Source organism: Saccopteryx leptura, chromosome 1 (assembly GCF_036850995.1).
Source record: "Saccopteryx leptura isolate mSacLep1 chromosome 1, mSacLep1_pri_phased_curated, whole genome shotgun sequence".
Taxonomy (NCBI): domain Eukaryota; kingdom Metazoa; phylum Chordata; class Mammalia; order Chiroptera; family Emballonuridae; genus Saccopteryx; species Saccopteryx leptura.
This window is the reverse complement of record NC_089503.1, coordinates 195447126-195461432: the sequence shown is the minus strand read 5'-3', so window position 1 is coordinate 195461432 and position 14307 is coordinate 195447126. Positions and strand designations below refer to the sequence as shown.

Below are 14307 nucleotides of genomic sequence, written 5' to 3'. Positions count from 1 at the left end.
AATCTCAGCCCTGGCCAGATGGTGTATCAGGATGGTTTGAGTGTCATCCCCATACACAAAGGTTGCGGGTTCAATCCCTAGTCAGGGCACATACATAAACAGATCCATGTTTCTGTCTCTCTCTCTCTCTCCTATCCTCTCTCTCCAAAATCAATCAATAAATTTAAAATAAATAAATAAACCCAGATGTAATTTCGGTAATGTAATGAGCACGTTACATTGACTAAATAAGTTTTCTTAAAACACACTCCCAGTGCCTGTCTAGGCAGTGGCACAGTGGATAGAGCATCGGACTGGGATGCGGAGGACCCAGGTTCAAAACCCCAAGGTTATCGCTGGCTTGAGCACAAGCTCATCCAGCTTGAGTGTGGGGTTGCTGGCTTGAGCATGAGATCATAGACGTAACCCCATGGTTGCTGGCTTGAGCCCAAAGGTCACTGGCTTGAAGCCCAAGGTCACTGGCTTGAGCAAGGGGTCACTTGGTCTGCTGTAGCCTCCCGGTCAGAGCTCATATGAGAAAGCAATCAATAAGCAATCAATGAACAACTAAGGAGCTGCAACAAAGAGTTGATGCTTCTCATCCCTCTCCCTTCCTGTCTGTTTGTCCCTATCTGTACCTCTCTCTGTCTCTCTCTCTCTTCTCTCTGTCTCTGTAAAAAAAAAACAACAACAGACTCCCAGCAACTGTCAAGGACATATGTATGTGTTTCTGTAATCATCATCAAAACCGTGTCCTTTACTGTTAGGTCCTCAAGAAGTGCTCTTAGATGATAATGCATTTGATCACCATGGAAACACTAACCACAAAGTTCACATCAAGCCCTCATAAAAACATCTAAATACAAAAAACTATCTTTCCTTCCAATTGAATGTAAGATTCTTTAAACCCAATAGTAAACATCCAGTCAATTAATCCTGGGGTCATGAGATCTAGAATTCGCATTGTAGCTCTAAAGCGTAGCCAACATTGCTCGTTGCCTACTCAACACCACTCTGCATTGTCCCCACCACTCAGGATGAAAATGTCCCCAAGCTCAACACACAGTGTCTTTTTCTTCACCCCTAGGGTTTCTCTGGGGCACAGGATCCAGTTCTAGCAATGAGGTGACGGGGCTTTTGCAAGATAGTTTCTGGGAAAGACTTTTTTCCCTGATAAAGAAAAGGTGAGACCAGAGAGGCCTGGCCACCCCCTGCCACCTTCCCCTAACCTTGCTTTCTGCTTTGGACATTAGATGAAGATACGATGGTTGGGACACAGTAGTCGCCTTGTGACCAAGAGGGATGACAGAGCTGACACCTGAGGACAGCAAAGCAGGAGGGTCACAGAAACTTCGATCACTGGGTCCCTGAATCAAGTCTCCTGGGACCAGTGACTTCTGGCCTCCTTGTTGGTCAACAGATGTCTTTAAGACGCCACTACTTGAAGCAGCCTAAGTGGTCTGTGTGTGTGTGTGTGTATGTGTGAGAGAGAGAGAGGGTGGGGGAGGGACAGATCCGGGACCATAGCTTCCTCATTTGGACAGAAAGAGTGAGTGTGTTTTGTGTTTGGTGGTCCACACACAGTGCTGAGTGCCAGCAGGAAGCACAAGTTACACAACACAGGCGTTGTCATATGTGCAGGGGCCACTGCTGCCTGGGGCTCCCAGGGGCAGCCGGTCAGAGGTCACAGACATGTCTGCAGGGCCTGGACTCGGGACAGAGAAGTTAACAAGACAAGAGCTTCAATGAAGCAAAGCCTGAAAGCTTGATGACACTTTTCCTACGACATTGGATGATGACAAATGCAGTCCGACCACAAGGCCCTGCCTGAGGCTCCTCTCTCTGAGATCACGCTAGAGGTCAGAGGCTTCGTGGGACCCCAGGGGGTTCACACACGGACTGATAATGTGTCAATCGATATCACCCCCACCACACCCACACGTGTGCTGCCCCAGCCACCATAAACCCTGACACTTTCAGTTCAGGATTCATTGTTTTTTTTATTTTAAGAATTTATTTTTATTCATTTTTAGAGATGGGAGAGAGAGAAAGAGAAAAGGGTTGGGGAGGAGCAGGTAGCATCAACTCCCATATGACCAGGCAAGCCCGAGGTTTTGAATCAGTGACCTTAGCGTGCCAGGTGGACGCTTTGCCCACTGCGCCACCACAGGTCAGGCCAGGATCCACCATTTCATCGCTGCTTTCCCCTGTGGAAAAGCCACTTAGCACCATCTCCCCTACTCTCCACGTCTCCTCCAGCCCGGTCTGAAAGCTCACGGCCAGCCTTCTCCAGGGCCAGGATGAGAGAGGCATGTTATCTCGGTCACAGGGAGACCCAGGTCTGAGGAGCACCCGGGGTCCCCATCTGGCCCTGCCCTCCCCACAGGGACCCGTCTTCGGAACCTGGGACACGGGCTCTGGAACTCGGGGCTCTGGACCCCACTTCCTCTGCAGAAGGAGTGAAAGGAGCCCCAGGTGCCGGCGGGCTGAGGGGCCAGGGGTCCTGAACACTAACACAACCCCGTGCTTCTCAGGAAAACAGCAGGTAGGCCAGCGCCAACTCCTGCACCCACATGTCCCTCATCCTTCCCTAAAAGTCACAGCCAAGTTTAAGTGCCTTCCAGGACATGACAACCTTTCCGATTGCCACCCCAATCCTGAGACGACAGGTACGTGAGTTATCCACTGCACAGGAAAGTGCTCTGAAACACCATCATTGGTAAAAGTACCTTATAAAACCAGACCCTGTTTTCCCCTTTCTAGACCCCTTTCTCTGGAGTGCGGAGCAATCACTGAGATCCCTTTAGACCAGGGGTCCCCAAACTTTTTACACAGGGGGCCAGTTCACTGTCCCTCAGACCATTGGAGGGCCGGACTATTAAAGAAACTATGAACAAATCCCTATGCATACTGCACATATCTTATTTTAAAGTAAAAAAAACAAAACGGTAACAAATACAATATTTAAAATAAAGAACAAGTAAATTTAAATCAACAAACTGACCAGTATTTCAACGGGAACTATGGACCTGCTTTTGGCTAATGAGATGGTCAATGTGCTCCTCTCACTGACCACCAATGAAAGAGGTGCCCCTTCTGGAAGTGCGGCAGGGGCCGGATAAATGGCCTCAGGGGGCCACATGCGGCCCGTGGGCCATAGTTTGGGGACCCCTGCTTTAGACGGTCAAGTTTGAGGGCCTGCAGCACACAACGGGGCTCATAGAAGTCCAGGGATGGCGTCTGGACAATGACGTAGAAGGCCCAGCAGTAACGTGGCCGTCAGAGTGGACGGCTGCTCTGGGAGAAGCACAAACAGGGAAAGGGGACACTCGTGGGTGGACAGCAGACCCTGAAGACCGTCCTGTCTAATGATCAGAGAAGCTGGAGGGAGCCGTGAGGACGAGAGCGGCTGGCCTGGAAACCCTAGGAGGGACCTGGAGGCTTTTCCTGACCTGGCTTTTGACTGCTTCCCCGGCTCCCATCCTGCGATGTCCCCGGTGCTCTCTGGAATGCCTCCATGCACCTGCCTGCTCCCTCCATGCTCCTGTCGGCCTCCCATCCAGACTTCCCTCATCTTAACCAGGCTGCAAACTCCTCCTGCTCCTCCTTCTCCTTCCTCTCCCCACTCCTCCAGGCCGCAGCTTCCCTGCGCTCTTGCTGCATCCATCCACCCCAGAGCCACCACATTCCACCCTCTATTCCACCCTCTGCCTTGCTCCCCACTGTGCCCTGTCCCAGGAGGTGCCTTGTCCCAGGAGGGAGTGTTTCCACCTGGGTCTCCAGGCCCTCACGCTGCACCTGGTGTGAGGAGTGGGGTCACCTGTGCTGGTGCCTCACATGCGTCGGGACAACCCCCCGCACCCTGCCATGTCCGTGGCATGCAACCCTGAGCTAACAACAGAGCTTCAGTCGTTTAAATAGTGATCGTGACTGCACCTACCCCACAGAACATATGGAGAATGGAACGAGATCGTTCAGGAAAAGGACCGACCCAGAGTCTGGCCCAGGGAGGCGGGACCTGAGTGGAACTACCGACCACGAATGGTGCCCAGCCGTCCCCTGGCCGGGCTCCAGGAGGGAGGTAAAGGTCACAGGAGCTTGCAGGACTGGGCTCTCTTTGCTAAGTTTTCAGCCAAGCAGCCTTCTCGCCCAGCGGCTGGGCTGCCATAACCCTTAACGATGACGATGACGATGACGACAAAACACTGAGGGAAAGACGAAGGAAGTCCCGGGGGGAGATGCGATCAGTTCAGAGCACCGCCTCCCAACAGGAAGGAAAACAGCAAGAGTGTGTGAAACCAAGGTGCTTCGCGGTGGAGGTGCCCCCCCCCCCCCGGTTTTCTCTTCTAACCTAAGGAGGAGGTGACCCAGAGGCACTCGGGAATGGAGCTCTCTCTCCTCTCTGAGGAAAGAATTCAGCCAGCGACGCAAGAACCCAGGCTCCCGCGAAGAGGGAGGGAGGCTGTTCTAGCTGGCACATGGGACTCTCACATACGGGACTCTCATCCAGTTACCACTCTGATTTAATCACAACCCTGGTACCTGTCAGCTTCTTATATTTACAAACACACATTTTCTTAAAGTAAATATTTATTCATCGGTGTCTAAATAAACTGAGCCCTGCCAGCAAGGCTCTCTAAACGCCAGGGAAGATAACTATGCTCAATGTACAATCATGCAAATTTGCAAATATTTTTCTTTATAAACCAGTACAACGACGAGAGCAAGCAGTCCACCCAGTCTGAGGTAAACACATCTGCTGTCCTTCCCTGTGCGGCCCCGCGCCCTCCACACTGGGCGTCTGACAGCTCCGGGTGCAGCTGTCCCGTAAGTGGGGCGGGAGGCTCGTTACACCAGGTAAACCCGGCTCCCGGGAGGGAAACCGAGCCCGCTGACCTGTAAACCGACTGGAGTAAAACAACCCTGTGACATTAAACGCAGAGACGGATGTCGACAGAGAAGCTGAGGTTTCACGAAACCTTTTTGTTTACTCAGCTGACCCTGGAGAACAGTCTAAAAGAAAGGGTCAAATCCAATTTATGTTAGAGCACATGGCCCAGGAAAATGATGTGATCCTTCCACATTTGCTGCCATCGAGTTGGATCAAGGTTAATGGGTTTGAAAAATTGCATTTCTAGGAGCCTGGCTTTGAAGGCCAGAGCGGCTGGACAGCCACCACCCGGCATGGAGACCGACCACTTGTGCACAGACAGGGCGTAGGACCTGAGATGGACGGCGCCACGGTCACCCACATGAGACAGAGCCCCGAGAAGAACAAAACTGACTTCAGAGTTTTCATGAAATTAAAAGGATATTTAATTTCATTACCAGGGGAAACACCCCCGCTGCCTCTTTGACCTTGGTCAGCTGGGATGCCAGCCCCCTGCCAGCAGGGCAGTTCCCCTCCTGCCATCCCCTGACCTGGGCACCTGCCAGGGTTTGCTTCCCCTCACGGAGATGGTGACCCAGGCGTGCCAGCCATCTGCATGCTGCCTGAAGGGTCTGTTCTCAGCCTGAATCTAGTCAAGAATGACCCAGGAAGCTGAAAGGCGAAACATCCCTCCCGTCCCCTGCAGCTCCCAGAGGTGACGGCGGCCAAATGCACACATTCAAAACAGAGGGAACGGACCACAGAGGTATCACCAGGTCACGGGGACAGAACGGTGGAGGCTCTGAAATGACGGAAACCCCAGAAGTCAGATGACACGATCTCATACAGTAAACAACATTTAAATTCATTTTAAAATTAAATTAAGTTAAATTAATCATTTTTAAATTAAATCACAGGAGCATGAAATAAGATTACTATGCAAATAGTGATAATGTCCTAGAACAAGGGTTCAGAATGTGGCCAGGCTGTTTGGAAGGAAGGAAAAGAATTTCACACCAAAGGATACATTTAAGTTATTGTATCTTTAAACGCGTGTAACTGTCATCCTATTCGGGAGTTCCATTATTCCCTGTGAATCCTTGCACTACCTTTGTAAAGTCCGGAATTAAAGAACTTCTTCCAAGCATTGTTATAAAAAGACGCCTGGTCTAATATCCAGATTTTAGTCAAGATTCCGCTGCTCAAATGAGCCACGTCCAACCAGCAACATTTATCACAGCGCTCACTGAGGTCCCAGGTTTCTCTGTTGCATTTGCAGAGGGTCTTAGCGAGAGCTCTGACTGTAAATCTTTTGTTGTCTGGCCTTTTAATAAATCATTCCTTCAGCTGAAGTCCCTATGAGCAGCAACAGCCCCAGAAGTTCCATTTAGCGGGTGGTGATGAAGATTTTGTACGAAGGTAGGTTTGACCGGGAATGGGAGGGAGGAGGACCCAGAGCGAAGCCCAGCAGGAAGCACCCTTACCCTGATGTCACCCCAGTGGTCCTCCACAGACCCCTCCTGGCCAGCGGGACAGTCACTGTCACCTGCCCGCCAGGGTTCTCCCTCCTGTTTCCATGCTGTTCTCTCTTGACCTGAAGACTCCTTATCCTGTCACTCCCTGTCAGACTCGGTCCATTCTGCCACACCTGCCCAAACTCTTGCAGCCCCACTGACCCCGGTGTGTTCCTCCATCTTGCTGTCCATCCTGCTCCCAGGCTCACCACGGGCCTGATGCCACTACTGCAGGATCACGCCTTCTCCAGAGCAGGATGCAACGGCTGGACTGGCCTGAGCTCTGACCTGTGGGGGGTCCGCAGGGTGCACCCGCTGGACTGGACTGAGCTCTGACCTGTGGGGGGTCCGCAGGGTGCACCCGCTGGACTGGCCTGAGCTCTGACCTGTGGGGGGTCCGCAGGGTGCACCCGCTGGACTGGCCTGAGCTCTGACTTGTGGGAGGTCAGCGTTCCCATCTGTTATAGGCCTCAGTCTTCAAGCACTCACTCCTCAAGAACACAGAGTGCCCGAGACCACACTTGAAGTAAAGCAGTTTGTTCCTTGGGCGTCTCTACATTGTTGAATATAGTCCTCAGAGGTGAGGGGAGAGAAAGTAGCCTTTGATCCCACAGTTATACTTCTGAGAAGTTATCTGCCAGTACGTGTGTTCAAAGACCCCCCCATACCACACACCATAAATACAAATATGAAAGATGTGCACTGTAGCAAAACACCGAGACAGCCTGACGTCCACCCACAAAGCGTGGAATGAGGTGTGATGCGTTCATCCCGTAAAATAACCTGGAGCTGGACCGAAAGGGAAGAGAATGACTCAACATGAAAGAGCAGCGGTACATTCTTACAAACGACGCAGGACATCAGCAATGTGTGGGGCGAGGAGGCCCCCCACTCACATAATGAGAGGAGGAGTGTGCACACATGTAAACCTTTCTGCAAACACAGAGTATCTCCATTTCTAGAGGGAACACGTAAGAAGGGACCGTGACACTGAGGTAAGGGTTACTTTTCATGTATACCCATCTTCAATAAGAAGCTATCACTACATTTTTTTTCTTTCTTTTTTAAACATTTTTCTGAAGTGAGAAGTGGGGAGGCAGAGAGACAGACTCCCGCATGTTCCCTGAACCAGGATCCACCCATCACACCCCCATACTGGGCAATGTTCTGCCCATCTGAGGCTGTTGCTCTGTTGCTCAGCAACTGAGCTATTTTAGTGCCTGAGGTGAGGCCATGGAGCCCTCCTGAGTGCTGAGGTCAACTTGCTTAAACCGAGCCATGGCTGCGGGAGGAGGAGAGAAAGAGAAAGAGAAGGGGAAAGGGTGGAGAAGCAGATGGGCACTTTTCCTGTGTGCCCTGACTGGGAATTAAACCTGGGACTTCCACACATGGGGCCGATGCTCTACTGCTGAGCCAACCAGTCAGGGCATCACAACATTTTTATATGACTTCTTCAATTTTAAAATAAAGTGCAGTAGAATTATGTTTATAAACTGTTAGAATAATGTTCATTTAGTTAACCACGATGCTTAGCACACATTCAAAGTTATGCAGTTTATGCTCTTGTTTCTCTCAGATCGCATAAATCTTTTGCCTTTTACAAAGTTACGCAGTTTTTCACAAAAAAGTATATGACTATAATATTTTGTCATTTAGTAAGTACTTGCACAAATAGTCATTAGGGTTTAATAATGAACTTATGAGATAGAATGATAATTACTTGCATTTTATAGATTACAAAGGTAAGGCTTAGCAAGATTAAATTATTTCTTTACTCAGAATTACTCAAACGCACCCAGGGCAGCCGTTCAAGCCTGACTTGTGCTGTCTCTGTCCATGCCTGGGGAGGATGACATCTCTCCTTCTCCTGGGGGTGGGGGGCTGACCTTTATTAACATGCATCCTGTACCCATAGCTGAAGTTACCAGTGTTTATCAAGTGCCAGGCATGAGCGACTGGATGGAGGAAACTACAGCGCTGACCTTGAACAACATGGTCTGAAGGGCACCGGTCTGCATATAGGTGATGTTTTTCTAATAGACACTATTTTCAGTCTGCGGTTGGGAGTTGGAGACGTGGAGGTCCAAGTGTAAGCCTATCTTACGTCACTTTATACAGGGGCTTGAGCATCGTAGACTCTGGTATCCCCGGGGGTGGGAGGGTCCTGGAGCTGATCCCCTCAGACACTGAGGGTTACTGTAGTTAAGTTTTGGGGAGTCAAAAGTTATAGATGGATTTTAACTGACTGGGGGTCAGCACCCCAACCTCCAGGCTGCATCATTTATCCTCAGACTCACTGCATGCCGTGGGTCCTGCCATGACCCTCACCTTGCAAGTGAAGAAACAAGGCACAGACAGGTCAGCAGCTTGCCGGAGGCCATATGTCTGGTCAGCAACTAACACAGACTTTGCACAAGACACGTGGACTCACAGCCTCACTGTCAAGCTCTGTCCGCACCGCACCATCCACAACACGCACCCACAGCAGGGACATACTGGCTGCCATCAGGCCCAGAGAGGACAGCCCAGGCCGTGGACTACAGACCTCTGGGACAGGACATTCTGGGTCCTGGCTGCTCGGGGCATAGTTCGAGGATGGAGCACTGGCCCCAGGACCCCTCAGTCGGTAAAACAGGAGCGGCCAGTGAGGCCCACAATGAACGGTCCACCGTCCAGGGCCGCTTGTGCTCTGTGACAGCCCCCAAACTCCAAGGGCAGAACCCACACCCAGGACGGCTGAGCGTGTGAAAGTCAGGGAAGAGGAAAATCACGGTGTTTGCATGTCATGGGGAATACTTCCTGCGAAATGCTTATTTAACTGGTTCCTGTCACATCTGTGTCACCTCCCGATCCGTGACACAATGATGTGCTGTGTGTACCAGCTGACTCCACATGTGTTCAGCCCTCACTCTCATGGCACGTGTTGTCAGATGTGACCGGGATCACAAACCACTGCTGTTCTGACACCGTGACGTCGATATCCATCCCTTCAGAGATGACCAGGGTGGTGTCCCCCTGCACGCCCAAACCGGACTGAACCTCCGTGACAGCCTTGACCAACAGGGGAGGGCCAACAGGACCCTGTGTGATTGCCACGGACAGGTCACAGAGATGCCGTTTCTTCCTGCCGTGACTTCTCAGCAGCCAGTCACCACGTGGAGAATATGCCTACCGGCACTGAGCCCTGGGCCTGCAGGTGGACTAACTGAGGATGGCTCTGTGGCCTCCACCTCAGGCGCTAGAATGGCTCTGGTTGCAACAGAGCAACGTCAGAAGACTACAGCCCCAGCCCCTGGGTCCTCTCCAGCCTGCAGTCACCAGAGCGGACCCCAATGTCTTCCCCACCTCAAACCTCAGATGAGTGAGGACAGCATGTGATTACCCCCTTTGAAACCGCTGTCTCAGGTGGTCTGCACTGGCAATAACCAACTGACACTGTGTGGATAAATCTTACAATAAAAGCAAGGCCTACAGACTGCTGAACTCAAGGTGGTAGTATCACTAGGAACCGATAATCAGCTCCTTGGTGCATTGAGATCTGCCCATATAATAACTCTATGAAACAGGACACACTGATCTTCCTGTGGGGAATGAAAGTCCTCAGTGCTCATCTCCACACAGCCGACTGCAGGCTGTTTCCGTGCAGCCTGTAGAAGCTGTGTACTCACCGGGCAGGGCACACATGTGACATAACCCTGTCTCTCCTCCTCACGTGCTCCTGCTATAATGTTATTGTATACATTTCACTCTCGTAAACGGCTTCCCTCCTAGGCATGAGGACTTGCCTCCTACCTAACCCAGGATGTTTGACTGGAAATGATGTAAGTATTTTTAAAAACACAGCCAAGAGCATATTATCATCATGAACATATTCTTTAAAATTACATGATGCAGACTTTTCTAAAATCTGGAAATCTCACATAATATCTCAATCCAGAGGAGAGAATCCAGAAATGAACTCATGCAAATATGTCAGTTGATATTTTTACACTGTGCCACCACAGGCCAGACCTCAAAATATAGTAAGTAATTAAAATACATAAGAAATATATCAAACAGATGCAAACAAATTTAGTTATACAGTGTTTTTGTAGGTCTATGCAAATTTAGGGATTATTTTCATGCTTATTATTACAGGAATAATCAAAACAAATTTTTTTTTAAAATAATGTTGAAAGGACCCTATAAACAATTCAAGCCAAATATTTTAATAGCTGTCTTTATTAAAAATACCTACACCTGGTCATGGGTAAGATTTTTGTTCTCTTCATTTTTTCACTTTAGGGCAGGGGTCAGGAAACTTTTTAGCTGAGAGAGCCATGAATGCTACATATTTAAAAATGTAATTCCGTGAGAGCCATACAACAACCCGTGTATATTATGCATTATCCAATAAAAATTTGGTGTTGTCCCGGAGGACAGCTGTGATTGGCTCCAGCCACCCGCAACCATGAACATGAGCAGTAGGAAATGAATGGCTTGTAATACATGAAAATGTTTTATATTTTTAATGTTATTATTTTTTTATTAAAGATTTGTCTGCAAGCCAGACGCAGCCATCAAAAGAGCCACATCTGGCTCGCGAGCCACAAGTTCCCGACCCCTGCTTTAGGGTAAACATTACTTGGTGCTGCATAAGAGTTTGTTGGACAAATGAATCTTCACCTAACACATTTTCATAGAAATCAGTAGTCAGATATACTAATTTACCTATTAGTCCTATTTATAGTCACCAAAAGACTTTCTTAATATGTTAATCTTTAAATTTCCAAATATAATTAAAATGATGACTGATAAAGCCACGTGCTATTAAAATCCACAGGTCTTTAAGTGACACCTTTCACCCTGTGGACTTCTGTGCTTTTCCAATTAGACCTAGTCGCTCAGCCATGGCTTACAAAGAGGAAAACAATTCAGATTTTAAATCAATTCTGATTCAACCCATAATTGATTTGAAAAATTATTACTAAAAAACAAGGAGTAATATGTCTGAGAAACAGTGACACATTTAAAATACATACTGTGAGCCCTGGCCAGGTAGCTCTGTTGGTTAGGTTGTACTGATACACAAAGGTTGCAGGTTCAATCCCCAGTCAGGGCACAGGTAGAAGTCAACCAATAAATGCATAAATAAGTGGAACAAAAGATTGATATTTCTCTCTATCTCACTCAAATCAATAAATAAAAATTTAAAAAGAATCACCCTGGCTCAGTTGGTTAGAGCATTGTCCGGAAGCACAGAGGTTGCTGGTTCAATCCCCAGTCAAGGCACATACTAGAACAGCTTGATGTTCTCTCTCTCTCTCTCTCTCTCTCTCTCTCTTCCTCTCTCACTAAAATCAATAAATAGAAATTTAAAAAATAAAATTAAAAATGTTTTAAAGAATCAACTGGTGAATGCATGAATGTGTGAAACAATAAATCGATGTCTCTTTCTAAAATCAATCAATAAAATGTATATATATTATATATAAAATAAAATACACTGTGACTGGGACCTAAATATTTCATCACTTCATAGGAAAACACCCTTTCTTTTATTTCTTTTTCTAATTTGCTCAAAATGATATGCAGGCCAATAGTGACTTGGTTCAGAGGGTGTCAGCACTTCTGGGCCACCAGCCCGGATGAATCCAGTGGACTGGATTGGCCAGCAATCCCAGCAGCCCATTTCTCCATCCCCTGCTAATCAATGACCAATGACAACAGCATGCCTCTGTAAGGGCGTATATATGAAATCCAAGTGGAGGGTGTGGTTACATGGGATGCTGCAGCTTCTAATTCTGAAGTCTTCTCATCAGTGTCCACTCTGCAAAACAGCAGTGATCTTTCCTGCCAATACTTTCTAGTGACGGCTTTTGCCCACACTCCTTCTCGGGTCAAAGAGTGTTCTAGATCTAGAATGAGACCTCAGAGATATTTTTGAGTGATATATTCTATGTATATCAACATAGCTTACTTCTTCAATGCTTATATAAGTATACATACATACACACACACTTACATACCTATATAAATATTTAGCCACATAGACATAAAAATGTTTTGCATAGAAGGTGATTTCTCTTATAATGAAAACAGCAATAATTTCACCATCATTCTTAGATGCATAAATGTCACAAATACAAATTCAATGATGCCTGTTACCATACTACTTCAGGGAAGAATAGCTCCAAGTACAACTAAAAATGCATTGTCTTAAAATTAGTCTGGGATCCTTTAAGGATTTAAAACACTAACCAATTTTTTTTTCCTTTGGATACAGAGTGCCAAAAGAAATTTAAAAAGCACACATTATTTTTTAGTTTGCACAAAACAATACACATAAGCAAAAGTTATCTCTGAAAAAACCACCTATACATGTTAAAATCCAAATATGGCACAGACCTTGTTAAGTGTCAACCAAACTTTACTGTCCCGTGTTCATAAATTCTAAAGCCCCTGGAATTCTTCAAAATTTCCACACTGCCCTCAAGAAAGGCTACCCTGCCGGCACGACCTTCCTGCCCAGAGGCACGACCTTCCTGCCCAGAGGCACGACCTTCCTGCCCAGACAGGCTCCATCGGGCACTGCAGCCCGATTCTGAGCAGGAGCGCACGGCTGCCCCTCGCAGCCAGTGGCGCACATCACACTCCACGCTGCCCGCGGGTAGACCCTCATCGCTGACGCTGTGGTTCCGGCGGTGGCAGCAGGAGCACCAGCCAAACCACAGGTCACCCAGAGGGAGGATCCGTGCTGTCAGAGCGCCACACAAGCAGCAAACAGACTAAGTCCGGCAGCCAGAAGCCAGCTCCCTGCAGGCAGGGACCGTCCTCGCGGTCGTGCGGCCGCCAGTTTTGGTCGTGGGGCTCGGTCTGGGAAGCTGAGACCTGGCTTGGCTCTGGGGACGAGGCTCCGTTTCCTGCGGGGACACTGAGTGCCTCCAGGGTCCCTTTGCAAGCCCTCGGGGGACGTGGGTCTGGGTGCGTGTCCCCGGAGGACGCCCCAGGCTCCTGGTGACAGGGCAGGTCCGGCCGTCATGTGACAGCTGGGTGTGCACCTGGAGCACCGTGAACGTGTGTCCCTGTGAGTGTGACGTGTCCGCCTGTGCGTACGAGCGGGTGTATACGCGTGTGTCTGTGTCTGCGGGAATGCGTGTGTCTGTGCGCGTGAGCGTGAGCATAAGGGCGTGTCTGTGAGCGTGAGCATAAGGGCGTGTCTGTGAGCGTGAGCGAGCCCTGCCGCCCATCCTCGAGGTCCCGGTGCGGGTCCAGGTGCGGGTCTGGGCCCGGATCTGGGTCCGGGTCCGGGTCCGGGTCCGGGTTCGGGTCGCCCGCGATCGCCCTGGGCGAGGACACAAGCCGCACTGCGCACCCACCTGACGCATCCGCGAGGGGCTCGGCGGGGTGCGGGCCTCGTCTCCCGAGGCTGGGGCGGGGGGCGACGCCATCCTCCTCCAGGGCCCCGCCTGGCCCCCCGGCGCGCACTCCTCCTCCCGTGCCGCAGACAGATCCGCCGCGGTCCTGCCCGAGGTCCTGCGCGCCCGCCGCCTCGCTGCGGCTGGAGCCTGGACCGGGACGCGCCGGTGTGACCGGGTGCTGCGGGCCGGACGCGAGAATGGCCGGGGGTGAGGCTGCTCTCGCTGCTGCCCCGCCGGGGACGCCCAGCGCATGGACCGCTCCAGACACGCGCCCGCGCCGGGGCGGGGCAGGGAGGTTCCGCGCGCCTCCAGCACACTCGCTCCCGTGCACACCGTCTCCTCCGTGCACACTCACTGCACCTTCCACCCTCCATCCATCCACAGTCACTCCATTCACACTCACTCTGACCCACACTCCATTCACACTCATCATCCACACTCTTGTGCACACCCTGCAGCAGGCACACTTGGTTTGCACACCATCCCAGCCATAAGGAGGAATTGGTTTATGGGGTGAGCACAGTGTGAACTGCAGGTGGGATCT

The 14307-nt window shown here is 49.9% G+C and overlaps 1 protein-coding gene across 2 annotated transcripts in view; it reads right to left on the bottom strand.

Annotated features, from left to right (window-relative positions):
* ANK2 (ankyrin 2) overlaps nt 1–13980 on the bottom strand; it is a 380102-nt gene extending 366122 nt beyond the window's left edge. The window contains exon 1 of one of the 2 annotated variants that reach the window (XM_066383813.1): nt 13722–13980. In XM_066383813.1, the coding sequence (XP_066239910.1) occupies nt 13722–13793 (72 nt within the window). In that variant the 5' untranslated portion in view covers nt 13794–13980. The remainder of the gene's footprint in view (nt 1–13721) is intronic. The other variant, XM_066383817.1, reaches the window with a different exon arrangement.
* Nucleotides 13981–14307: the final 327 nt, after the last annotated feature.